A 24,987-nucleotide genomic window follows, 5' to 3' on the forward strand; every position below is an offset into this window, starting at 1 on the left:
AGTGTGAGCAAACAGACCCCACCCTCACCTCATACCTGTCTGTCTGACTCACTGTCTGTCTCTCTGCTTTACAGCACTGACACTAATACTCATATATTAGCCTGCAGTAGTCACATACAATATTGCCAAACCTTTTTACACACATCTAGGTATAAGGTTCAAAGTTCGAGACAAACTTGATGTTGACTTGAGAAGCAAAACAGTTTGAAGTCTATTTAATATCTTTAAGTCTGAAGGTAGTAGTTTTAAAGGTGAGATAGATATATGTTGTTGTTGTTTATTTACCTCTAAAATAACCATATTTTTTAATGTGAAGTATGCTTATTTATGTGTTTAATATTTCTTTTAATTCAGTAAAACAAAAACATTCCAGTAAGTACAGACAGCCAAAACCTAAAATATCGATGACTTTGGTGACATCTGGTGATATATGATGGCATAAAAATATCTAAAATATAAATTTGCCACTAATATGGCTGTAGTTCTCAATGGCTGCATATAAGCTGATATCTATAAACCATTGTTGTAATGAACTTCACCTCTTATGCTTTAGAGTTTATCACGTTAAAATTGTTAAAAAAAACAACAACATTGATATATATTGTGGCGGGGTGAGGAACTACACGACAACCGATGGACAGAGAAAGTCCCCGAAGGGTGGATTTATTAAATGAAAGGTGCTCCGGGTGAAGGCAGTGTTCTCCGTGGCGCTTCAAGTCCCTCGTGCTCGCTGTGTCCTGAGTGGTGGATCCCGTGCTGTGCTCTCCTTGGTGGGGCTGACGGTCACACGCTGCTCTCTGAAACAGAGGAGGTAAGGGTTAGTGTCTTTGTTGGGAGACATTCCTCACCACTCTGCCTTCCTCCTCTGCCTAAGTAGGCGCCGCTTGATGAGCTGCAGGTGCGGCCGCTCAGCCCGTGATGAGCTAGTGCCGGTGATTCCAGTGTGTTGCCAGGGCGACGCTGACGAGCGCTCGGGACGCATGTCACACTCCCCCCCCCTAAGCGTCGACCTGCGCCTGCGGGACAATGGGGAGATATGGGGAGGGTGGGGAGTGGGGCCTGACAGACCTGCGAAACCTGCCCCTATCCTGGAGAGGCCTTCCGCGTTGGCGTTGGCCGTCCCCGCCCGATGTTGTATGGTGAAGTGGAAGTCCTGGAGCGCAAGGAACCAGCGGGTTACCCTGGGGTTGGTGTCCTTTGCGCGGGCCATCCACTGCAGTGGCGCATGGTCTGTCAGCAGGGTGAACCGGCATCCGAGGAGGTAATAGCGGAGCTCCAGGACTGCCCACTTGACGGCCAGTGCTTCCTTCTCCACGGCGGCATACCGTTGTTCGGTCGGGGTCAGCTTCCGGCTAATAAAGATCACCGGGTGTTCCTCGCCGTCCTGGACCTGGTGTCCGAGGCGTCGGTTTGCACCAGGAAGGGGCAGTTGAAGTCGGGGGCTCGCAGGACTGGCTCCGTGGTGAGGGCTGACTTCACCTGTTGGAACGCCTCTTCCGCTTCTGGACTCCAGGCTATCTTCTCAGGTTGCCCCTTCCTGGTCAGATCTGTCAGGGAAGAGGCTAAGGAGGAGAAGTTAGGGATAAAACATCGGTAGTATCCTGCCAACCCCAAAAAGGCTCGTACCTGGGTCTTGGTAGAGGGCCGCGGTGCCGAGAGGATAGCTGTCACCTTCTTTTCCTGGGGGCGGATGAGGCCGCGTCCCACGCAGAAGCCCAGGTACTTGGCTTCGGAGAGAGCCAGGTGACATTTCCGGGGGTTGGCGGTGAGCCCCGCCCGGCGGAGGTCCAGCAGCACCCTCCGGAGCCGCTCCAAATGTTCCCCCCAGGTCTCTGAATGGATGACCACGTCATCGATGTAGGCCGCGGCGTAGGCCATATGGGGCCTCAGCAGGACATCCATGAGCCTCTGGAATGTGGCGGGGGCCCCGTGCAGGCCGAAGGGAAGGACCCGGTACTGCCAGTGGCCACTGGGGGTCGAGAAGGCTGTCTTAGGCTTGGCATCCTTAGACAGGGGGACTTGCCAATACCCTTTGGTGAGGTCGAGAGTCGATATGAACCGGGCCCTTCCTAGTCGATCCAGGAGCTCATCGACGCGGGGCATGGGATAGCCATCGAATTCAGAGACCTCATTTAGGCGGCGGAAGTCGTTGCAGAACCTTAGGGTGCCGTCGGGCTTCGGGACCATTACGATGGGGCTGGACCAGGGACTCCGCGAGGGCTCAATTACCCCCAACATCAACATCTCCTGTACCTCTGTCTCAATTGCGTGTCGCCGAGCCTCCGGGACACGATAGGGCCGCTGCCGGACGCTAACTCCTGGTGGTGTTCGGACTTCGTGCTGGATGACGGTCGTCCGCCCTGGCAGAGGGGAGAACACATCCAAGAACTGACCGACAAGGTGCTGCAGTTCCGTCTTCTGGGCTGCGGAGAGATGGGGATCCATGTCCACAACCACGGGAGAGGTGGCGGCGAGGGCCGAGAGCTGGGGCCCGGTCCCCACCCAGCGCTTCAACAGGTTTATATGATAGAGCTGCTCTTCCCTTCGGCGACCGGGTTGGCGCACTTTGTAGGTGACGGGTCCCACCCGTTCGGTGACCGTATATGGGCCCTGCCAGCGGCCCAGGAACTTACAGGCTGAGGTGGGGACCAGTACCATGACGTGATCTCCCGGCTGGAACTCCCGGGGTTGGGCAGCCCGATTGAAGAGGAGCTGCTGGTCTTGCTGGCCTTGGTCAGATGCTCCCGGACCAACGGCATGACCCTGTCGATCCGCTCTCTCATGGCCTTAATGTGCTCGAGGGTGGTCCGACATACCGCAGGCTGTTGTTCCCAGGCTTCCCGGGCGACATCTAGGAGCCCTCGGGGTTGGCGGCCGAAGAGGAGCTCGAAGGGCGTGAAGCCGGTGGACGCCTGGGGCACCTCCCGGACCCCGAACAGCACATACGGGATCATCTGGTCCCAGTCGCGTCGGTCCTCGGCCACGACACGCCGCAGCATCTGTTTAAGGGTCTGGTTAAAGCGTTCCACGAGCCCATCGGTTTGTGGATGGTACACGCTGGTCCGGATCTGTCGGACTTTGAGGAGTTTGCAGAGGTCAGCCATGATCCGGGACATGAAAGGGGTGCCCTGGTCGGTCAGGATCTCCGCTGGTAGGCCAACCCGACTACTCAGTAGGAAGAGCTCCTGTCCGATGTTCTTGGCGGTGGCCTTGCGGAGGGGAATGGCCTCTGGGTAGCGGGTGGCATAATCCACGATAACCAGGATATGTTCATGCCCCCGGGCGGACTTCGGCAGCGGCCCCACCAGGTCCATCCCGATGCGCTCGAAGGGCACCTCAATGATCGACAGCGGGATCAGCGGGCTAGGGGGAGGAGTATGTGGCGAGGTCCGTTGGCACGTCGGGCACGCTTGGCAGTACCGCTTGACATCCGCCTCCAGTCCTGGCCAGTGGAAGCGGTCCCGGATCCGTTGCACAGTGTTTTGGGCGCCGAGATGGCCAGCCATCGGGTGGGCGTGGGCGAGTTCCAGGATCGCCGGGACTTTGCTCCGCGGTACCACCAATAGCGTCTTTTCCTCCCCCCTCCGCTGGCCGACATAGTAGAGCAGGCCGTTTTGGATGACGAAGTGGGGTGTGGGGTGGGGAGCTGGTTGTAGATCCTCTCCTTCCGCCACCCGCACTTGAGACCAGCAATGCTTGAGGCGTTCGTCCCCACGCTGCTCTTTGGCGAGCGTCCCCCCTCCCGCTATCTGCTGGAAGACATCGAAGAACAGGTTAGAGTTTTGGGAGGGGGACTCACCTCCTCGAGGGCTGTCCGTCGTCAGCAGCGCGGGGCCTCGTCGAGGGCGCCTTGCTGGACTCCGGCGTCGGCGGTTCCCGGCCGGGCTAGCAGGCTGTGTGCTGGAGGTGAGGAGCTGGTCGAACCCCGGCCAATCCCGGCCGAGGAGAACGGGTACCGGTAGGTTCCTTAGGATTCCCACTTCGACGGGCCAGGAACCAGGTGTCGCGGTGATGGTCACCCGCCGGGCCGGCACATGTCTGGTATCCCCGTGCACGCACGTTATCGCCAGCCGGGCTCTGGAACCTGTTCGGGGCGGAAGGACAGTCGGTTGTATCAGGCTTACCCCGCTGCCCGAGTCGAGGACGGCGACGAATGGCCGGCCGTTGACGCGCACCTTGGCCCGCGGTGCCTTCGGCGCTGGACCGTGGACTGAACAGCCTGCTAGCCATGTCCGTCCTGGGGAACGCGGCGGCTCGGTGGGCATTGGCTCGTCCTGGGGGCCGGGAACCGCAGGCCTGCTCACGGGTCGCTGGGTGCCCTCCGGCGAGCGTCGCTCCTGGACCACCCTTCGGGGAAAAGGCGGCGCTCGCTCCCCTATCTCCCGGTGTTGGCCGGCCTCCGCCAGCTCAATGGCCTCCACGAGCCCGTCGAGATCGGTGGGGTTCCTCATGCCAGCCGCCTGCCTCAACGCGCGGGGAAGGGCGCGGAGGAGTCAGTCGATCACCACACGCTCAGCTACCTGGTGTGCGGAGGGACCCCCGGTCAACAGCCAATGTTGGGCCAACCGGGATAGTTCGGCCGCCTGGGCGCGAGCGGGCTGTCGAGCTCGATATTCCCAGTCATGGAACTGCTGCGCCGCACAGATTGGGGAAAGGCCTACTCGGCTCAGGATCTCCTTTTTCACTTCTCCATAGTTCCGGCTTCTCTCGGCCGTCATGGTGAAATACGCCCGCTGCGCTTCCCCGGTCAGCAGCGGCGCGAGGAGTCGGGCCCACTCGTCTTCCGGCCACGCCTCCCGGACCGCGGTGGCCTCAAACATTCGAAGGTACATCTCCACGTCGTCATGCGACGTCATTCGTGGCATCAGCTGGACAGCTTGGACACGGGGGTCAGGCAGCGGCGTGCGGTGGGCGGCGGCGCGGAGGGCGGCGAGTTCACGTTCGGCGTCTCCTTGGCGTGAGGCCATGTGCTCCACTATCTGTTGCTGGCGGATGCTCACCTCGGTGAGGTGTTTTAGCAGTTCTTCCATGCCGGGGGAGGAGCGGCCGCCTGTGGAAACAGAGCAGATACAAATGAAAGGGGGAAAAAAAGAAAAACAAAAAAAACAAATGGGTGGGCTTTAACGGTCTCCTCAGGGGTCGGTTGTCGGTGTCCACCTCACACTCTTTGCCCACATTCTCCACCAGTGTGGCGGGGTGAGGAACTACACGACAACCGATGGACAGAGAAAGTCCCCGAAGGGTGGATTTATTAAATGAAAGGTGCTCTGGGTGAAGGCGGTGTTCTCCGTGGCACTTCAAGTCCCTCGTGCTCGCTGTGTCCTGAGTGGTGGATCCCGTGCTGTGCTCTCCTTGGTGGGGCTGACGGTCACACGCTGCTCTCTGAAACAGAGGAGGTAAGGGTTAGCGTCTTTGTTGGGAGACATTCCTCACCACTCTGCCTTCCTCCTCTGCCTAAGTAGGCGCCGCTTGATGAGCTGCAGGTGCGGCCGCTCAGCCCGTGATGAGCTAGTGCCGGTGATTCCAGTGTGTTGCCAGGGCGACGCTGACGAGCGCTCGGGACGCATGTCACAATATATATATATATATATTGTGTTGGGTGATACTATACAAAGATGCCAAAATACAGCCAAATCTGACCATGCAAGAAAAGACAAAGCAGGAGGCAGAGTAATCATTTATTTCTACCAAAAAAACGTCTAAGGTTACGTATGTAACCCTGCTTCCTCAAAGGAACGAGACCCTGCGTCGAGAACGTTTGTGGAACGCCCCCAGCATGACGTCTCTGAATAACGTGTGTGATCAGTCCAATGGAAGGGCGAGACGTCATAGGCGGGTGACGTCAGAAACCAGGAAGCATAAAGTCGCGGTCCTTCGAGTAACCTTAGACGTTCCTCTTTGGGAGCTCGAGCTGCGTCGAGAAGGATTGGGGAATGAGAATGCCCACGCCGCCAGACTTAAAATCTCTGCCTAGTGTGGAAGAGCACAGCTAAAGCAAGAGAAGGACAGTAATCAGGGACAACCCGTCCAATGGCCAAACCTCAGAAGGAGTGAGTCTTGACCCCAAGTAGAGGGGAGATCAGGGGACTCGAGGCTTAGGATAGCATCCTGATCACCGCTTAGCATAAGCTTCTTCTGGCTAAAGGCATCAGCCTCAGCGCATCATGGAGGAAACATGTAACCAGAGGGTTTCTGCCCACTGACTGACCACAGAGAGGGGCGCGGTAGGCCACCATGGCCACCACATAGACCTTCAGGGTGGAGCGGGTCAACCCTGTGGAGAGAAGGGTTTGCAGGAACAACAGCATTGTACCAACCGGGTAGTTAACTGGGTCGAGCTGGCTGTCTCAGGGGAAGTCGTGGCCTAGTGGTTGGAGAGTTTGACTCCTAACCCTAGGCTTGTCGGTTCGAATCTCGGGCCGGCAATACCACGATTTAGGTGCCCTTGAGCAAGGCATCGAATCCCCAACTGCTCCCCGTGCGCCGCAGCATAAATGGCTGCCCACTGCTCCGGGTGTGTGTTCACAGTGTGTGTGTGTGTTCACTGCTCTGTGTGTTTGCACTTTGGATGGATTAAATGCAGAGCACAAATTCTGAGTATGGGACACCATACTTGGCTGAATGTCACGTCACTTTCACTTTCAGCACCAAGAAGTGAAAAGCTTCCACTTCAAGGCACACAGTTTCCTCTTTGAAGGAGCTCTGTATTGGAGAACAGTCTTACAACCTCGGTTGAGAGACCAGAAGCTAAGAGTTGTGCCTCCTCAGAGACTACACCTACAGCCTCTAAGCTCCATGCGGGGACGCACCCTCCACCTGCGAGAGGAGATCTCTCCTGACGGGAACCTCCCATGGAGTGCCGTCAAAAAGAGAAATCAGGCCCAGGTACCATACCCGGCACGTCCAGAATGGGGCTACTAACAGCAGCTGGACTCCATCCCGGTGCACCCTCTTCAGAACTCCCGGGAGCAGAGTAATCGGGGAAAAAATGTACAGATGAACCCTCGGCCACGTCTGTACCATGGCATCCAGCCCCAGTGGTGCTGGATGAGCCAGAGGAAGCCAGAGGGGACAGTGCAATGTCTCTCAAGTCACAAACAGTTCCACCTGAGTCTGGCCAACCTCTCCAACTCTGCTTCATCACCTCTGTGTGAAGCCGCCCTGAGACAAGGACAAAGGTTTCCTCGACATGTCTAAGGCACGTAGGCACCACCTCATGAACTTTAACACCCTCAGGGAGAACCCCTTGTTCTTGAGCCACCACTGTAGGGATCTCATGTAAAGCAGGCCTAAGAAGGAAGGGGGATGGAGATAAGTGCATATTTTTGATAGATCGTGACACACCAGTCCTCGGACTTGTCTGTGCAAGCATGGTGAACTTCAGTCCCCTGATTGAGTGGGTCAGAAAGCGCAGATCTAAAAAAGGACACAACACCTCATCCTTCCTCAGAAAACAGTTAAGTATCGGCCGTTGGGCCCGGACTCTGCGACCAGAGAAGGGACCACCTCGATAGCCTCCGTCCTCAGAGAGAGTCTACTTCTGTTCCATTACCAGAGCCTGCTTGGGGCCCACCAGAACTGGATACTGTGGTCTCTCACTACAGTGTGCAGGACCCACTGAGACAAATTTGGCAGTAGTTTTCATGCTGCCAAATAGTCTACTAAGGGAATCAGCCTCTCAAGACTGATCTCTGGTTGCATCAGAGCAATTTGCTCGGTGCCCTGAAGCGGCGCACCGGTCGGAGACGGCCGAACTAGGTGCTCTGAAAACCTCCCAGGAAGTCGTGAGCCTCTTAGCACTGCTAAGTTTCTGTGCGCTAATTGAGAGAATCGCTCTCCGAAGATCGCTGCGCCCTGGAACACTGGCAGGGCTGGCAGATCGATCTCCTGAGGGCACTGAGGAGAGACGGGCACCATCAGACAGGCAGTGTGTTGCACCCTCTCACCGGTGAGAAAGTACCGCAACGCGGGCTTCTGAACCCCCAAGAGCGGGTGCCTAAATCTGGTGGCTAAGGAAGATGATAGGGAACCCGCGAGCACAACCACTGCTCTGCCTCGGCGAAAGCGGGGCTGGCACCACGAGAAACACAAGTGAAGGCTCCCTCCTCAAAGAGAGGCTTCTGAGAGTTTAGCAAAACGCTCGCATTGCAGATCTGACACTGCGCACTTCACTCTCAAGCAGACAACACATGAGCTGCGTGTGTCCCTACCTTTTTTTTTTTTGCTGGCAGGGAAACCACACAGTCTGAATGCTGCCTGCTCTTGCCCAAAACTTCTCTTGATTGAAGCTTTGACAATGGAGTTTATCAGTAGACAAATGACACTAAATAAGACTCACAAACAGATAGCGACTGACACACACACAGAGCGCTTGCTGAAAACAGAAGGCTGACTGCCGGCTTCGCCGCTCATGCTTTTATGTTTCCTGGTCTCTGACGTCACCCGCCTATGATGTCTCGCCCTTCCATTGGACTGATTACACACGTTATTCAGAGATGTATCGCTGGAGGCATTCCCCAATCATTCTAGACGCAGCTCAGGTTCCTGAAGAGGAACATCAAATATTAATGATTTAAAAAAATTTAAGTGTACTAAAAAATGATATAATAAACAGTAAACCTAACCAGAAGTATGTTCTGGATATTTTTTTATTTGGAAGCATCATTTATTCTTGGCAGACTTAGGAAAAGATTGCACATAATAACCAATCACGATTGAGCTTCTGAATTGAATGGCCAGTCAGAGGTGTTCAGATGAGTCATTGCTGAAACGCTGGAGTTTAGATCACTGCCAATCCTCTCATCATAAACAACAAAGTGCAGTGAGTGATGTAAGATTTCATAGTGCAAACAGCTTCAGTGATTATAATACTGAAGTAATATAATACTTAAATGCTCTAGAAAGAAGTCAGCTCTTTAATTATGTAGTTTGTATAATTAGCAACTTAAAGTATTTTATAAAAGGGGTCATATGATGCGATTTCGGTTTTTCCTTTCTCTTTGGAGTGTTACAAGCTCTTGGTGCATAAAGAAGATCTGTAAAGTTGCAAAGACTAAAGTCTCAAACCCAAAGAGATTATTTATCAAAGTTTAGACTCATCCACACCACCCCAAAACGGCTCATTCTAAAACGCCCCACATGTCTACATCACGGTGTGGGAAGATTTGCATAACGCCACCCAAATGTTCATGCAAAGAAAGAAGGCGTAACTTTGATTCTCACTGTTGCCACAGCCGCCATGTGGTGGAGACACTGTTTTGTTGTGAAAGCTAAGCTAATTTGTTTGGTCTTCCAAATGAGGACACAACTAGAAATCAGTGGTTGAGTTGATTTACAACACTGTTCCAGAACAGTTCAACCCAAATATTCAGATGTGTGCAGTAGGGGTTGCACCAAATAATCGATTAGTCAACTAGTCGACTTCAATGCTCTGCCATGAAGCTTAAAGATTGATGACGACTAATCACTGGTCCTATAAAGGGTGCAACAGGATAATAAATCTTTGAAGGACTTCCACATTTAGGCACCATTTCCAAACAGTTAAAATTACAAATAAATACATACTACAAAAGTGCTCCACAAATCAGGTGTGATTATATTACTGGATGCTCGAAATTTAATGGGAGAATGCATGTTTTAAACCACTTATTGTACAGTAAATTAATTGCTGTTCTAATCTAATGTGCTGCTGCACTGTAACACACACATAGACTACAGAAAGTAGCTTATAGACAGATGATTATTTATGCAACATATCGACTTCTACGACGAAGGGTCAATTGGGGTCAGGATGGACCAGGAGTGGAGCGGTCGTAAAGGCCCTCTTGAGGGAGTTGAAGGCTTCTGTGGCGGCTGGAGTCCATGACAGTGATTTTGGTTTGTTCCGGAGGAGGCTAGAGAGAGGGTTGGTGATGGTACTGTAATTTTGGATGAAACATCTGTAGAAATTGGCAAAGCCAAGGAATCGTTGGAGTTCTTTGATGGTGGTAGGAATGGGCCAATTTCTTACAGCATTACCTTCCCCTCATCCATCCGGATGACACTGCATTTGATGTTGTAACCAAGGAACTGCACTGAGGGCTGGTGGAAGGAGCATTTCCGCAGGACCTCCGCAACATGGCGATGATGTTCAGCTATGCTCCAGGAGTAAATGAGGATATCATCAATATAGACGAGGAAGAACTTATGGAGGAACTCCTGGAGCACCTCATGGATGAAGTCCTGGAAGACGGAGGGGGCATTAACAAGTCCATACGGCATAACACAGTACTCAAAGTGGCCAGGAGGGGTGATGAAGGCAGTTTTCCACTCATCCCCCTCATGTATCCGGATAAGGTTGTATGATCTGCGGAGGTCCAACTTGGTGAAAACAGTGGCACCACGGAGATGTTCCAGGACAACTGGGACGAGGGGAAGTGGATAGTGGAATATTGTTATACTGTTCAGAGCCGATAATCGACACAGGGCCGCAAAAAAATTGGCAAACCTCCGTCCTTCTTCTCTACAAAGAAGAAACTCGAAGCAGCAGGGGAGGTAGATGGATGAATGTAACCCTGAGCCAGTGCCTCTTTGATGTACTCCTCCATGGCCTTCTCCTCTGGGATGGAAAGGGGATATATCCTTCTTTAAGCCACTGGTTCACCCGGAAGCAGATCGATGGCACAGTCCCATGACCGATGTGGAGGCAGCTCGGAGGCAGTGACAGAATATGTCACTGAAGGGGCCGTAGCATGTTGGGATGTAGATGGATTGATTTTCCACCGGGCTCTCTATGGAGGTGGTACATACTGCAAGAAGTGCCAGGGTAGGTTTGGCCCCGACAGGACAACCAGTGATGCAGCCCTGGAAACAGGAGCTGCCCCACTTCAGGACTTCGCCCGTCTTCCATTAGATTACAGGGTTATGCTGCTCCAACCATGGGCACCCTAGGATGACATCAGCGGTGGATTCCTCCAGAACCAGCAGGTGGATCTCCTCTCCTCATGTATTTCTGTGATGCTCCGCTGTATTTTCAGCATCATTCCTCCAGTCTTCAGTGTCGCATGATCTTCAGAAATCAGAATAATATGATCATTTACTGCCCAAGAAACATTTCTGATTATTATCAATGTTGATATTTTTGTGGAAACTGTGATACATTTTATTTTTCAGGATTCAGTAGAAAGATCAAAATTTACTTTCCAGTCTTTGAATGGTAGTATTACTATATTTCAGTAAGGGTAAAATATATTATGGGTTTTTAATTAGATAATATCATAATGTCAATATAACAAATATAAGTCTTTACAGTACATTATGACGTGATGACTGTATAGATGAGCTTATAATTAGCATGACTGAGCTGTATTATCTGTTCCATCAGATCTCTGCCGATCTTCTCGAGGTGAGTCTAAAAGAAAATCTAAATACTTCATTAATACTTAAAATGTTATTTATTATAAAGAAAGATGCAACAAGTTATGAAATTATAAAACAATCTTAGTTTTTTTGTTGGTTTTTCAGGACAGTCACATAACGCTGCAAACAGGAGCACTTCTGATGGCATCTTCATCTTCCTGCTCATCATCATCATCATCTTCATTTGCGTCACCTAGATTTATTGCGTGAGAAGAAAATAGGAGAACGTGAAATGTTTGATTTACAGTAACAGCATTCAGAGATGTGAAGGAGAATAATTTCTGCTCGTTTCAGGACGTTTCTGTGGGTTTTGTGTTGGTGACTGTATAAAGGAGAAAGTTATTTCTCATTTGTAATAAATGCTAAAGAATATTATATTATGTTATATTATATTATATTAATATAGTTTTTACAGAAACCCCTTCAACTTGTCCATAGTATTTTACATTTGATGCCAAATTGAATGAAAATGTTAAAATATTTAAACATAAATGCGACTGTGGAGAGAGTGAGCAGCAACAAGTTCCTGGGTGTGCACATCACAGAGGACCTCTCCTGAAAACACCGCAGCACTGGCCAAGAAATCACAACAGCATCTCTACTTCATCTGACATTAAAAGTCTTTATCACTTGTTGTCTGTGTCTCAATGATTATAAACCTTAGATGTCATATTTCCTTCATCTGTGAACAGTAGCATGGTCTATCATCAGTTTGGTTAGATCACACACTCACTTGTGCTCTGTTAGAGATCCGCTGGACGAGTAACACAGAATCTCCTGGCCGTGAACTCAGAGGTCAGAAGGTCACTGGAAGCGGCTGACCCTTTTTCACCTGAAAACACACACCCAAGAGAAACTTAACCTCCATCTCCTGAAGAAACCTCCTGATCCTGCTCATTAAATAACAGAGATCTCAGAAACGCACCGCTGATCTCTCTGTTGAGTTCAGAGACGCGCTCGCAGACGCTCCTGCTGAGTCCCTCCACGATGTCTAACATCAAGCTGACGTCACGCACGTAATACACGTGTGTCTCCTTCTTCCGGGACGCGATGGCTCTCAGCTTCTTCTTATCTGCATTCAACACTCCTGCAGATTCACACAGTCAGAAACCATTATCTCAAGTATTAACAAGACTGTAACTGGTTATGTTCTGTTACCGATAGCAAACAGCTCGATCCCAGCATCTCTGAGTCTCTGAGCAGGAGAAAGAACATCGTCCCGTGACTCCCCATCCGTGATCAGAATCACAATCTTAGGAACATCAGGTCTGGATCCAGATTCAGCTTTGAAGCTCTTCTCCATAATATACGTCAGAGCCAGACCTGGAAACACACACACACACACAGACACGTGTGAACAGGTGTGTAAGAATTAAGTCGTTCAGAACTAAGCTTTGTGAGTGTGTGTATGAGTGTGTGTGTATGAACCTGTGAGTGCGTATCCTCCTTTATAGGGCAGATTCTTCACAGCATCGATAACGGACTTTTTAGTGCTGTGAGTGTTCAGATTCCACTCGATCCATGAATCCTTGCTGTACAGCACCAAACCTGAACACACACACACTTGTGTACGTGACCTGAGCTGCCAGAATGAGTGTGAATGTGCACATGCTAATTTCCAGCTACAGGCAAACCCCCCCGAGGCATCCTAGGTGTGTATGACTTTATTCTGTCAGACTCCAGTCGGAGTTATATTAATAATTGTCCTGTCACTTCCAAGCTCTATCATTGCAGTCAGCGGGTGTTTCTGTTTAACAGTCCAAAACATGTTAAATAAAGTGCATGCATCCATAATAAAACATGCCTCAGAGGGGTAAATAAAGGCCTCTTGTAGCAAATCCATATGTTTTGTTTTTTAGAAAAATATCCATATTTCAAATGTAATAAACACTTTTCTCTCAATTCTGTTATCCGTCATACGCAGACAGTTGTTCAAGAATCACAAGTACAAAATGAGGATCTATAAAGAAGCCTTGATGTGGATTTCTGTTTTGGGACTCTAATAAAGCAGTCTATGACAGAATACTGCATCCTTTACTGATCTAGCAGCTAGTGAGTGTTTTCCAGTCTTTTGAAACTGGGCTTTAAGATTTGTCCCACGTCTGAAGGAGCGGATGGAAATGACATCAGACGCTGATGCATCTATACCAGCAGGGGATGGAGGTGAGAGGCTTCGCCCAGTGGTTCTGGACTTTGGCAGTTGGGCTGGATCATAATGAGGCTACACTCAAATATTTCTTTAATGTTTGCCTTGGTTATCCTCTGCTCCCAGTGAAAGATGGAGGGACTTAGGATCCTGTGCCCGGTTGCATGAAACTCCTTAAGCTAAGAAATCCCTTAGATATAAGGTTAAGGGTACCCTTAGTGAAACTTGGGTTGCAAGAAAAATCCCTAAGGGTTTACTTAAGGAACTTAAGGATGTTATTAACTTTTTCCCATTAATTATCTAAGTTTTCCCTTAAGTGTTGCTACAAAGCCCTTAGTGACCATTTCACCTTAATACATTTAAGGGACCAAAACAGCTCCCTTAAGTCAACTTAAACTCAAAATACGATGGCTGATTTAGTGTTAACTGAAGAGGAGGATATACCAAGGCGTGTTTTTAATGATCGTAATAATCCCTTGGAGGCGATGAATGGTTGATGAAAGGCTGAAAAGTATTATTATTATTATAACCACTTACGAAAACAATAATTGCCTTTTCGTCCTCTGTCCAGTTTGGTTTACGTTTTTTTGTTTTCTGTTGTTTGTACTCTCCATAGCAGAAATATATTAATAAAAGTGTGATTTTAGCAAGGGTTTGGCTTTGTGGTTCGTTATGTCCTGTTTACTGTTAGAGGTATAGCAACCGCGGCGATCTTTGCCGTATGTTGTCAGAAACTACTGTGAAACGCTTAGTATAAACACTTAGGTAAGGGTGACAGTTAAGAGGTTTCTTGCAATGCTCTTAATGAAATCCCTTACCTCAGGGATTTTTTCTCCCTCAGGGAAACCCTCACTTAAGGAGTTTCATGCAACCGGGCACTGGACTTCTGGGCTTTCGTCAGGTATCTCCATTACTGTAGTCAGCAGGACACACCAGGTCAATCAGAACCCTTCCGCAGGGTTTTTCCCACCAGCCCTCGCCTCCGAAAAGGTGAGGAGGAGGGCCATTAACTCTACTCCGGTCAATCCAGAGCCTGCTCCAGAGGAAGCTGTTCCAGAGTACTTTCATAAGATGGCTGACATGTCAGAATCTCTAGCCATCATTGACGTGATGCCACAGTCTTCAGACTTCATGGATGCCACTCTAAGCAGTCCAGTCCGGGAGACCTCAAGTGTCCACTCATTCAACTTTTCCAGTCCGGGAGACCTCAAGAGTCTACTCATAAACTCAATCCAGTCTGGGATCCCTCAAGAGTCCACTCATGAACTGGTTTCAGTCTGGGAGACCTCAAGGGTCCACTGATAAACTCGGACTAGTCCGGAAGACCTCAAGAGTCCACTCATGAACTGGTTTCAGTCTGGAAGACATCAAGAGTCCACTCATGAACTCGCACCAGTCCAAGAGCCTTCAGGAGTCTTCTCATGAACCTGCTCCAGTCTGGGAGCACACAAGAGTCCACTTATGAACACAGTCCAGTGTTCAGCAGCAGTGTTCCCTTGCCTGGCCTCCTGGTCTACTTTTGTCTCCAGGCCCCCTTCCCCTATATGAGAAATTCTTTTGATGCTTGGTGGAGCATCTGGAATCCACTCCTTAAAGCAGGGGCCATGTCCCAGCTATCTGTTGGAGTGCCCAGGACAGCCACCAGAGGGGAGTTCTCCCAGATGATTGCCCGGTGCTTGTGGACTTCAGTTCCCATCACGCTATGCTCTGATTATTGGCTCATTACCCTCAGCTGTGTGTGATTAAGAGTTACTGTGCTCACCATTTTCCATTCCATTTTTTTTAATGTGCGCATTGTAACTTATTTTGGCAGAACAGGTCATATGTGGTTAATGGGGATTCTACATAGGTGTAATGGTTTTTCTACTGTACAAACTGCATTTTCAATCCCCTAGCTCTACACCCATTGGTTTTCCAGGGACACTTAGTGTAAACCTCCTAAACCATGTTCATGTTCTAGTACTCATGTCATTATACACAGTTGTGTACAATGACATGCATTCAACCCCCCCCCCCCCCACCCACACAAACACACAGTGAATATAATCCAACAGTGAACACTAAATACACGACAAGCACAGTGAAGCTTCTGCTCTTCTTCTGTTGATCTAGTTGCATGTAAACGTTCTGTGTGTTGGAACTAAAGAAACCGCAGACGTACCAATGCGTGTTTGGTCTGATCCAACAGCGAAGGACTTGACAAACATTCCCAGAAAGCTCCTCACAGTTTTGAAGCTAAAACGGCTGATGCTCCATGATCCGTCCACCAGAATCACAATATCAGCGATGGCTGGAGTTTCACATGTGTGAATGTTCACTATGGAGACAGATTTTGTTACTTATCAGTCTTTTTTTCCATCCAATTTCAGAAAATATGCACAAAAATGCATTAATGGAAACCTGGCTACAGTTGCTATAGCAGGTTTGTTGAAGAAAATGTAAAAATTATTTTTTATTTTTGTCAGAGGGAGAAAATGTCTGTTTATTGCTACCCATAATTCATATTGAATACTGAAAACTTATCCTCCATCTCCTGATTAAACCTCCTGATCCTGCTCATTAAATAACAGAGATCTCAGAAACGCACCGCTGATCTCTCTGTTGAGTTCAGAGACGCACTCGCAGACGCTCCTGCTGAGTCCCTCCACGATGTCTAACATCAAGCTGAAATCAGCCACGTTATACACGTGTGTCTCCTCCGGTGGGGAGGCGATGGCTATCAGCTCGTTCTCATCTGCATCTTTTACTCCTGCAGATTCACACAGTTAGAAAACTATTAACTAAAGTATTTACAATAACATGTTTAAGTTAGATCTGGTTCTGTTTTGTTACCGATAGCAAACAGCTCGATCCCAGCATCTCTGAGTCTCTGAGCAGGAGAAAGAACATCGTCCCGTGATATCCCATCCGTGATCAGAATCACAATCTTAGGAACATCAGGTCTGGATCCAGATTCAGCTTTGAAGCTGTTCTCCATAATATACATCAGAGCCAGACCTGGAAACACACACACAGATATGAACTGATGTGTGAGACTGAAGTCATTTAGATCTGAACTTTGTGTGAGAGTGTGTATATGAGTATGACTTTATGAGTGAACCTGTGTGTTTGTGTGCACCTGTTTTGAATGGTTGAGAGGGAGACAATTTTGTATAATGATGAGCGTGACAGAGGTATTACAGTGTGAAGGTGGTTTATGATGAACAATGACTATGTCCCTGCAATTCAAAAGACTAGAAAAACACACTACATGGAGTTCAGACAGGACCACTTTGGCAAGTTACTTATATTTGAGTTTATTGAACACAATTGACCTTTGGTGGTATGGTTCCTTATGGGGGTTCTTGCTCCCAAATTAACTGAACATACAAGAGCTTTAACATTAACCCCCGGAACCATCAGCTTGGAAATACATGACAATTAAGACACTCAATAATGTCTTTAAAAGCAAACAGTGGTAATTATGTATATGTAGCAGTGGAACGTCTATCCTGTAGCTTGGTTAAGAGAATGAGTGTCTCTCAGTGGACCTCAGTGAGGTTCATGCCAACCGGGACTCGAAAGCCTTAGTGATCTGAAACAAAGAGACGACAACCAGAAGGTGCACAGTAATATGCTCATGCTTATAATGGGAAGGAAGGGAGGGTTGAGAGCCATTGAGCATACTTACTGAGTAGTAGTGCCATGTATATATGTCCCTTGTCTAATTGGAGAATGGAAGTGATTGGAGCTATTTGAAAGCTGACCGCATCAACTGGCCTATGCCTCTGTGGCCTGACTGAACTAAGGCTGTGCTCGATTTCAGACAGGAGTACTTTGGCAAGTTACTGGAGTTTGTTGAACAATTTATCTTTGGCAGTATGGTTTCTTATGGGGGTTCTTGCTCCCAAATGAATTGAACTTACAAGAGCTTAAACATTAACCCCCCAAACATAATGAGAGGTATTACTGCTTGAAGAAACCCCCCCAAAACCATCCTTGTTCCATTCCTGCAAAAGAGAAAAGACAATGTTATTGAGATATTCTTAATGCAGCCTACTGGCTAGCAGAGGGGTATTCTTCCCTCAAAAGGAGGGAGAGAATAGCAGGCCCCTCTTTAAATTTAAGTAGTGAGGGGTGTTCTCTCAAGCGGGGAAAAACTGCAGGCCCTTTTCTTTTTATCCTTTGCTAAAGGATAGAACAGCACACATCTGTAGTTATAGCAGCAAGAGTGTTCTCTCCAGTGGGAGAAAACAGCAGGCCAATTTTCTTTTTGAGGGGTGTTCGTCAGGCCCCTGTAGTTATAGCAGCAAGGACAGAAAGTCAGCTGCCTAAAGTTTCGTCTGCATCCATAGACTGTATAGAAACATGGACGTAGAGTGTTTCTGAAGCTCAAAGTTTGCAGAGTGGGCCATCGCCATCTTGGCAGCGCGTCACCACACGACTCTCCATAGTTGCTTGGGTGAGGGACAGGTTGAAAATGTCTGTGAAGACCCTTGTCAGCTGCTCTGCACATGCCCTAAGCACATGTCCAGGAATGCTGTCCGGGCCAAGAGTTGATCCGGCTCAATGCATGTCCGTCATCTGAACTGAAGGCAGTGTTGCACCTCCTTGTTCATCCATGGCTTCTGATTAGGGTATGTTGTTATCTGTTTTTCTGTTGTAACACTGTCACTGGTGGTGTTGATGTAATCCAGTACAGAGGACGTATAGATGTCAATGTCCGTGTGAGAGCCACAGGCAGCCTGTATGGAAACCTTTCCTGAAGTAAAGAGTCTGCTCCAGTAGGCCACACTTTGATGTTCCTCACTGATGGCTTCACACGGTTGATGAGGGGTGAATACTTAGGGGTGAGAAACAAAGAAAGATGATCAGACTGTCCAGGGGGGGGGGGGGGGGGGGTCGTGATGTAAGCTCCATCAATGTTTGTGTAAACATGTGTAACGGAGGCCAGCAAGTAGTGCTGTGCAGGTAAACCTCACTCCCCGATATCAAGAGACGCACTAGCGACAGACACTAGTTGCTGTAGCCATTTAGCCTCCTTGTTAGTGCGTCCGCCCCCCATGCCGGAGACCCAGGTTCGAGCCCCACTCGGAACAAGAATGAGGTGCGGCGGCGAGGACCCGGGAGGGAGGGGTTACATTGGTGCCGTGACCCGGATGGGAGTGAGGTTTAGTGGGGTGAGTGCAACGGACACCAGCAAGTAGTGCTGTGCAGGTAAACCTCACTCCCCGTTTGAGCAAACCAGTCTCACGGCAGTTCGTCATTGAGGACTCAAAATGTATGCGAGCCGTTGAGCAGATACTTACCACCAAGCAGTAATGCCACGTATATGTCTCCCGTGTCTAATAGGAGAATGGTAGTGATTGGAGCTATTTGACAGCTGACCGCATTAGCTTGTTGCAGCCTATACCTCCGTGGCCTTACTGAACTAACACTGCACTCGATTTCTTTTCTTTTTTTTTGAGAGTGCAGAAAATGCAGAAAGTGCAGAAAGTTTTAGGTTAAGGTGCAGAGTTGGTGTGGGCGATAGAATATATGGTATACAGTATAGAAACTATTACGCCTAGGGAGAGTCCCTGTAAACCACAAATACCAACGTGTGTGTGTGTAAGTAAACCTGTTTCTGTGCCTCCTCCTTTATAGGGTAGTATCCTCACAGCGTCGATCACAGCCTCTTTAGTGCTGTGTGTGTTCAGATGCCACTCGATCTTTGGATCATTGCTGTACTGCACCAAACCTGAACACACACACAAACACTCACGGTGAATCTAAAGGGAATCTAACACTAAATACAGCACATGCACAGCAAAAGTAGCTGTCCTCCTGACCTTGAGTCTGATCTAGTAACATGTGAATATGCTATTTCTATTTAATTGACCCTTGATGTAACTATAGGATGTACATTTTAGGTTACCTGAGAATTTCTTTTTTACAGAAGGCCTATACCATTTGCCATTCAAAAGTTTGGAATCAGTCAATCTTTTAAAGACGTTTCTTAAGCTTATCAATGCTGTATCTATTAGATAAAAAATACTGATTATTATTACACAAAATTATTTTGAGAAATATTATTGGAATTTAAAATAAAAGTTTTCTATTTTTATATACTTTAAAATATAATCTATTCCTATAAATCAAAGCTACATTTTCTGTGTCACATGATCCATAATAAATCATTATGATATGGTAATTTATAATCAAAACTTTTGGAACAAAACTGTTGGAAACAGTTGTGCTGCTTAGGAATTTTTGAGACCAGTGGTATTTTTCAGGATACTTTGATAAATAAAAAGTTAAAAAGAACTGTGTTTATTCAAAATATTAATTTTTGTGTTACAATATACACTATTGTATTTTTTAAAATACTTTTATTCTGCAAGGATGTATTAAATGGATAAATGGACCATAAAGACATATATTGTTAGAAGAGATTTTTATTTTTAATAAATGTTGTTATTTTTAACTTTGTATTAGCCTAATCAAAGCAGCACAATAATAAAAAAATAATGTGAAGCAGCACAACAGTTATAACACTGATACAGAATATCAGAATGATTTCTGAAGGATCATGTGACACTGAATACATTTGAGTATTGAAGAGTATTGATGCTGAAAATTCTGCTTTGCTTCACCAGGAATACAATATATTTTAAAGTACACTATATTAAAATAGGAAACAAATATTAGAAATTGCAATATAGCCCAATAGTTCACAATATTAGGTTTTTTCCTGTAATTTTAATCTAATTAATACAGCCTTTATGAGCACAAGTGACATTAAAAAATGTCAATTTTTATTTCTTTTATTTATTAGCACATAATCTGATATAATATCAAAACAAACTGAATCATTGAAACTATGATCTGAAATTTATATATATATATAAAACGTGAATATTAATTATTCTATAGGTAAACATCTATGAAGTGTAGTTTGCACAATACACCTGTGTCGGACTGTAAATGAGTTTTGTTACCATTCTGTTCCCATCATCCGCAATTTCTAGCACTTAATCAAGCCACTCTTCTTTTAAATATGAGGACGTTTATTTCACGTGTCACTAAGTTTGCGTTGACTCTCGATAATAGCTATTTCGTCCACATGGTCCACTGAAGTCCCCAATTCGGTTTCTACAGCGACTGATTAGGGGCACATCATTCTCTTTCTATGAAACCTGTAAACCGCACTCACCGGTTCTGACATCAACTTTATAGCGGTTAACCCGATCATTGCAATTTTTTTGTTTTTACTAAAATACTATGAAATTGCTTTCCCAACTAATTTTTTGCGTGTGAGCGGCACATTATTTCTTCTGCGCGTTCGCGGTGGAAGAAGTGCGCAGCCGCGTGCGCGCGCAGCTTACAGGGAATACATATAGCTAGTGCAGACGTACCAATGCGTATTTGGTTTGATCCAATCTCAAAGGACCTGACAAATCTTTCCAGAAAGGTCTTCACAGTTTGGAAGTTGTCTTCGCTAATACTCTCCGATCCGTCCACCAGCATCACGATATCGGCTGGAGCGTCACATGTGAATTTGTCCACTAAAGAGAAACAGATTTATCTGTTTTTGTCAGAAATTGCATTTACATCGTGGTGTTTCCATCCAGCATTTTTTTACTTGATATCCCAAAATTCAATGATGGAAACCCTTGTTGATTACATTCTATTTTATACATTCAGTAATACTGCAAATCATCAGTTAATATAATGTGCTGAACAACAAATGCATGCACAGCTATCCATGACTATGTCACAAACACATCTAACTATCCACAGACAAATGTCTTTCAGCTTGTGTCTGCAAAACTCTGATCTAAATGAATGAATGAATTAGATGTTAAAGGTGCGGCAACATTACTATCACCATACAAGCTTTGACTGTTTGTTAAGTGATCAGAGCTGCAGACTGCCATCTGGTGGAACAGCTGCTTTGTGTGGATCAGAGATATTGTTGTTGGTTGAGCGAGGCTAAAATGGAGGAACAAATGTCTCAGTTTGAATAAATCTAACAGGAGTCATCAATGAAGGTTTGTGTGTGGACAGAAAGACAAATCTGCTACTGTTCATGAATAACTATGCATGCATTTGATAATTTCATCATATAAAATTACAATTTTCAAAGTTTGATTTATCAGACAGACAGTCATACCTTTAGCATGTGTGATTAATACTGATGAGAGTATCAGGATCAGCAGCACTCGAACCTGCATCCTCTCAGCTGATCAACACACAAATCAGTCACAAAATTACAAACAAATGTACACATACTCCAGTCCATATACACGTTTACTTGTTATTTCATGCAGTATTGTTAAAATTCTATCTTTTCAATTGTGCTCTCTTTAAAAAAAAAAAAAAAAAGGTCAGGTTTCAGGCCCCACCATAGCACAGAAACTGATCTTGTTAAAAATACAAGTGACTTGATTCTTGCGTCAGATCAAGGCTGCATCTCATTGCTTGTTTTACTTGATCTTAGTGCTGCGTTCGACACCATAGATCATGACATACTCATAGATCGATTACAAAACTATACAGGTATTCAAGGGCAGGCTCTAAGATGGTTTAGATCCTACCTGTCCGATCGCTACCATCATGTTTATTTAAATGGGGAGTCATCTCAATTATCACAAGTATTGTATGGAGAATATGGAGTGCCACAAGGATCTGTCTTAAGCCCTCTGCTATTTTCAATATACATGTTAATATTATTAGAAAATACGGGATTAGTTTCCACTGTTATGATGATGATACTCAGCTATATATTTCAACAAGACCAGATGAAACCTCTAATTATGTCTAAGCTAACAGAGTGTTAAAAATGTAAAAGTCTGGATGACCAATCATTTTCTTCTTATAATTTCAGATTAGGCAGAGTTATTACTTATTAGACCAAAAAACACATAGGGACCAGAAGTGTGTCCTGATACATTCGCGCTTCAAAGCAGAGCGTGTGTGTTGGCAGAAATGTATTCATTATAAATGTTCAGGTATTACATATTTGGAAATATTTAAATTTTTAGATGGGTGTTTTTTTTAACTACAAATCTTATAGTTAATTATTAATAATTATTTATTTTAAAAATTATAAAACCATAGTAATGATGGTCTTACTTCTTGTGATCACTATCCTACTAATACTAGTCAGTTACACTCTGGATTCTGAGCAAGAACATCTTTCTTTTTAGATATTTAGTTCTAATGAAATTAACGTTAATTCAGTAAAATAATTCAGATAAATATCAATGTCTCACTTATAAATTAGGTATTTATTATTTCCAAATAATAAAGTTTTTAATAAAGTTTTTTTAATAAAGTTTTTAAGAGGAGATTCACCCCAAAATGAAAACTTTCATAATTTAACTCAACATCATGTCATTCCAAACCTGTACAAATTCCTTTCATCTGTGGAACATACTTTAGGAAGTTCATACAGTAGAAATCAAGGGTAACATTCTACAAAATCTTCTTTTGTGTTCAGCAGAAGAAAGTAGTTTGGAACGACATGAAAGTGAGGAGATGATGACAGAATTTATTAGCAGTAACTCTCCAGCAGTCTAGCTCAAAATCAATGCTTTTCTTTGTGACAAAAAAAACATTATTAAGTTTGTTGCATTCGTCGTTAATTCAGTAATATATATCATTATTAGTTTATGTCCTGTTTTATTTATTCACCCAAGAACTGTACAATTTCTGCTATATGGACATCACTTTGACATAGTCATCACAGATTCATTTATTATTATTAATATTGCATATCATTATTATTATTATTATTTTATTATTAATAGTTAAAAAACACAATTTCATGCTCACCTGCAGTTAAAACCAAGCGGTCAGATGAGATGAAGTGAATAAACCCAGCGCAGTCAGAGCGAATGAAGACTGACTCAGAGAGAGATTTTGAGAAGAAGACCGGAACACAGATGAGATCCAGATCAAAGATTAAAATAAAACACTTTCCCCTCATCAAAACCGAGCATTAGTGTACTTTACGCATTATTTGTGGATACATTTTCTACATTCTTTCTCTAAATGGAAAAAGCTCATTTTTTAATAATTTTGTCAATATTCACTCAAAAACTGAGGTGTATGAGCTCAGATCAATGTGGCTTGTAATCAATCAAATCACAAAAGAAACAAAAGTTAACAAAAATATTGAAACCAAGATTTTAAGATAATATAGCATGAGAAATTTACAAGCAATTTTTAAAAGACTGATCATTTTTGACCAGGAACACCAAGAGTAAAGCATTTTCAACACAGAACAAGGGTTAAAGAAAGAAATGAGTGAAAGTGGGCATTTTATTGCTTTTTGTCATATTTCTTCATTTTTTCACCCCAGTAAAAACCAAAAACACAATCTGAACACAAATCTTCATCCTGTGGCAGGAAATGCTGGCCAGCACAGGAAGTGAGGTTGTGTCCGCATCAACATCAAAGACTGACAGAGCAGCATTTTCTGGCAGAAAACTGGTCTGCAAAACACTTCCACATTCAGGGGAAGTGAAGGACTGAACTAACACACACTGAAGAGAGAGTGATGTTTCTTACGGCACTCATCATCTTACTAGTGCTTTAACAAGCTGCATTCAACTACTGTATGATCTACATCACTGCAACAGCGCCTGCAAACAGACGTTTAAAAGAGTGCAATATGGAAATATGGAAATTAAGTTTAGTTTGAATTTGCAATACTGAGATTGAATAATAGCAGAAAGTACATTGAAAGATAAAATTACAAGAATAAAACAAAAACAAATATACCAGTGAAATACAACACAAAAATAACATTTTCAAAACAAATTCATTAAAACTACAAAAAAAAAAAAAAAAAAATATATATATATATATATACATTTACACATATATGCATATAAACCTGTCCATACATAAGCAAAATATTTATTCACACATGCATGTAAACACGAAAACTTTTAAAACGTACATGTGCAACAGCAGAAAGCCCCCTAATCATCCACTTTCCATTCACTGAACAGTCTAACAGCAAAAGGAATGGTAGAACTAGCATAACGTTTTGTCTTTGCTTTGAATAATGTCAAATCTTTGCTTCCTAAGAAGCCGGCCAGGTTGGTGGAAAAATATCATGAAGAGGATGACCGTTCTGGGCCATCTCTTGTATTAATTTAATGGTGGCTGGCTCTCTCCGTCCTTGTACATCAGGTTGATGTATTGAAGTTTTAGTTTTCTTTTTTGCATGCTTTCCAGCAAAGCTGCTTGCTTTTTTGTGCAACCAACTAACATCACATCTGCATACTCCAGACAGGGTCTGATCAAGAAGCAATAAATACTGACTAAATCATCAGCAGAAGCTCTGTGTTTTGCAAATACTGTTAATAAGTGAAGAAGTTGTGATGCATTTTTTACACACTCATAAATGTGACAATTTCCATATGATCCTCTAGGTATTTTGACTGTAAAACCACAGGAACCTCCACACC

The 24,987-nt window shown here is 45.5% G+C and overlaps 1 protein-coding gene across 1 annotated transcript; it reads right to left on the reverse strand.

Moving 5' to 3' along the window:
* Positions 1 to 11,292: 11,292 nt before the first annotated feature.
* LOC127978618 (collagen alpha-1(XII) chain-like) lies at positions 11,293 to 23,399 on the reverse strand. The gene is made up of 12 exons (XM_052583409.1): positions 23,342 to 23,399; positions 21,678 to 21,746; positions 20,920 to 21,069; positions 19,143 to 19,262; positions 16,376 to 16,540; positions 16,131 to 16,292; positions 15,705 to 15,860; positions 12,826 to 12,945; positions 12,556 to 12,720; positions 12,323 to 12,484; positions 12,131 to 12,229; positions 11,293 to 11,590 (listed from the first exon to the last, which is right to left on the reverse strand). The coding sequence occupies exons 2-11, from the start codon at positions 21,736 to 21,738 to the stop codon at positions 12,141 to 12,143; spliced, it is 1,350 nt and encodes a 449-aa protein (XP_052439369.1). The 5' UTR covers positions 21,739 to 21,746; positions 23,342 to 23,399; the 3' UTR covers positions 11,293 to 11,590; positions 12,131 to 12,140.
* Between the last annotated feature and the right edge of the window lie 1,588 nt (positions 23,400 to 24,987).

This window comes from Carassius gibelio, chromosome B19, assembly GCF_023724105.1.
Source record: "Carassius gibelio isolate Cgi1373 ecotype wild population from Czech Republic chromosome B19, carGib1.2-hapl.c, whole genome shotgun sequence".
Taxonomy (NCBI): Eukaryota; Metazoa; Chordata; class Actinopteri; order Cypriniformes; family Cyprinidae; genus Carassius; species Carassius gibelio.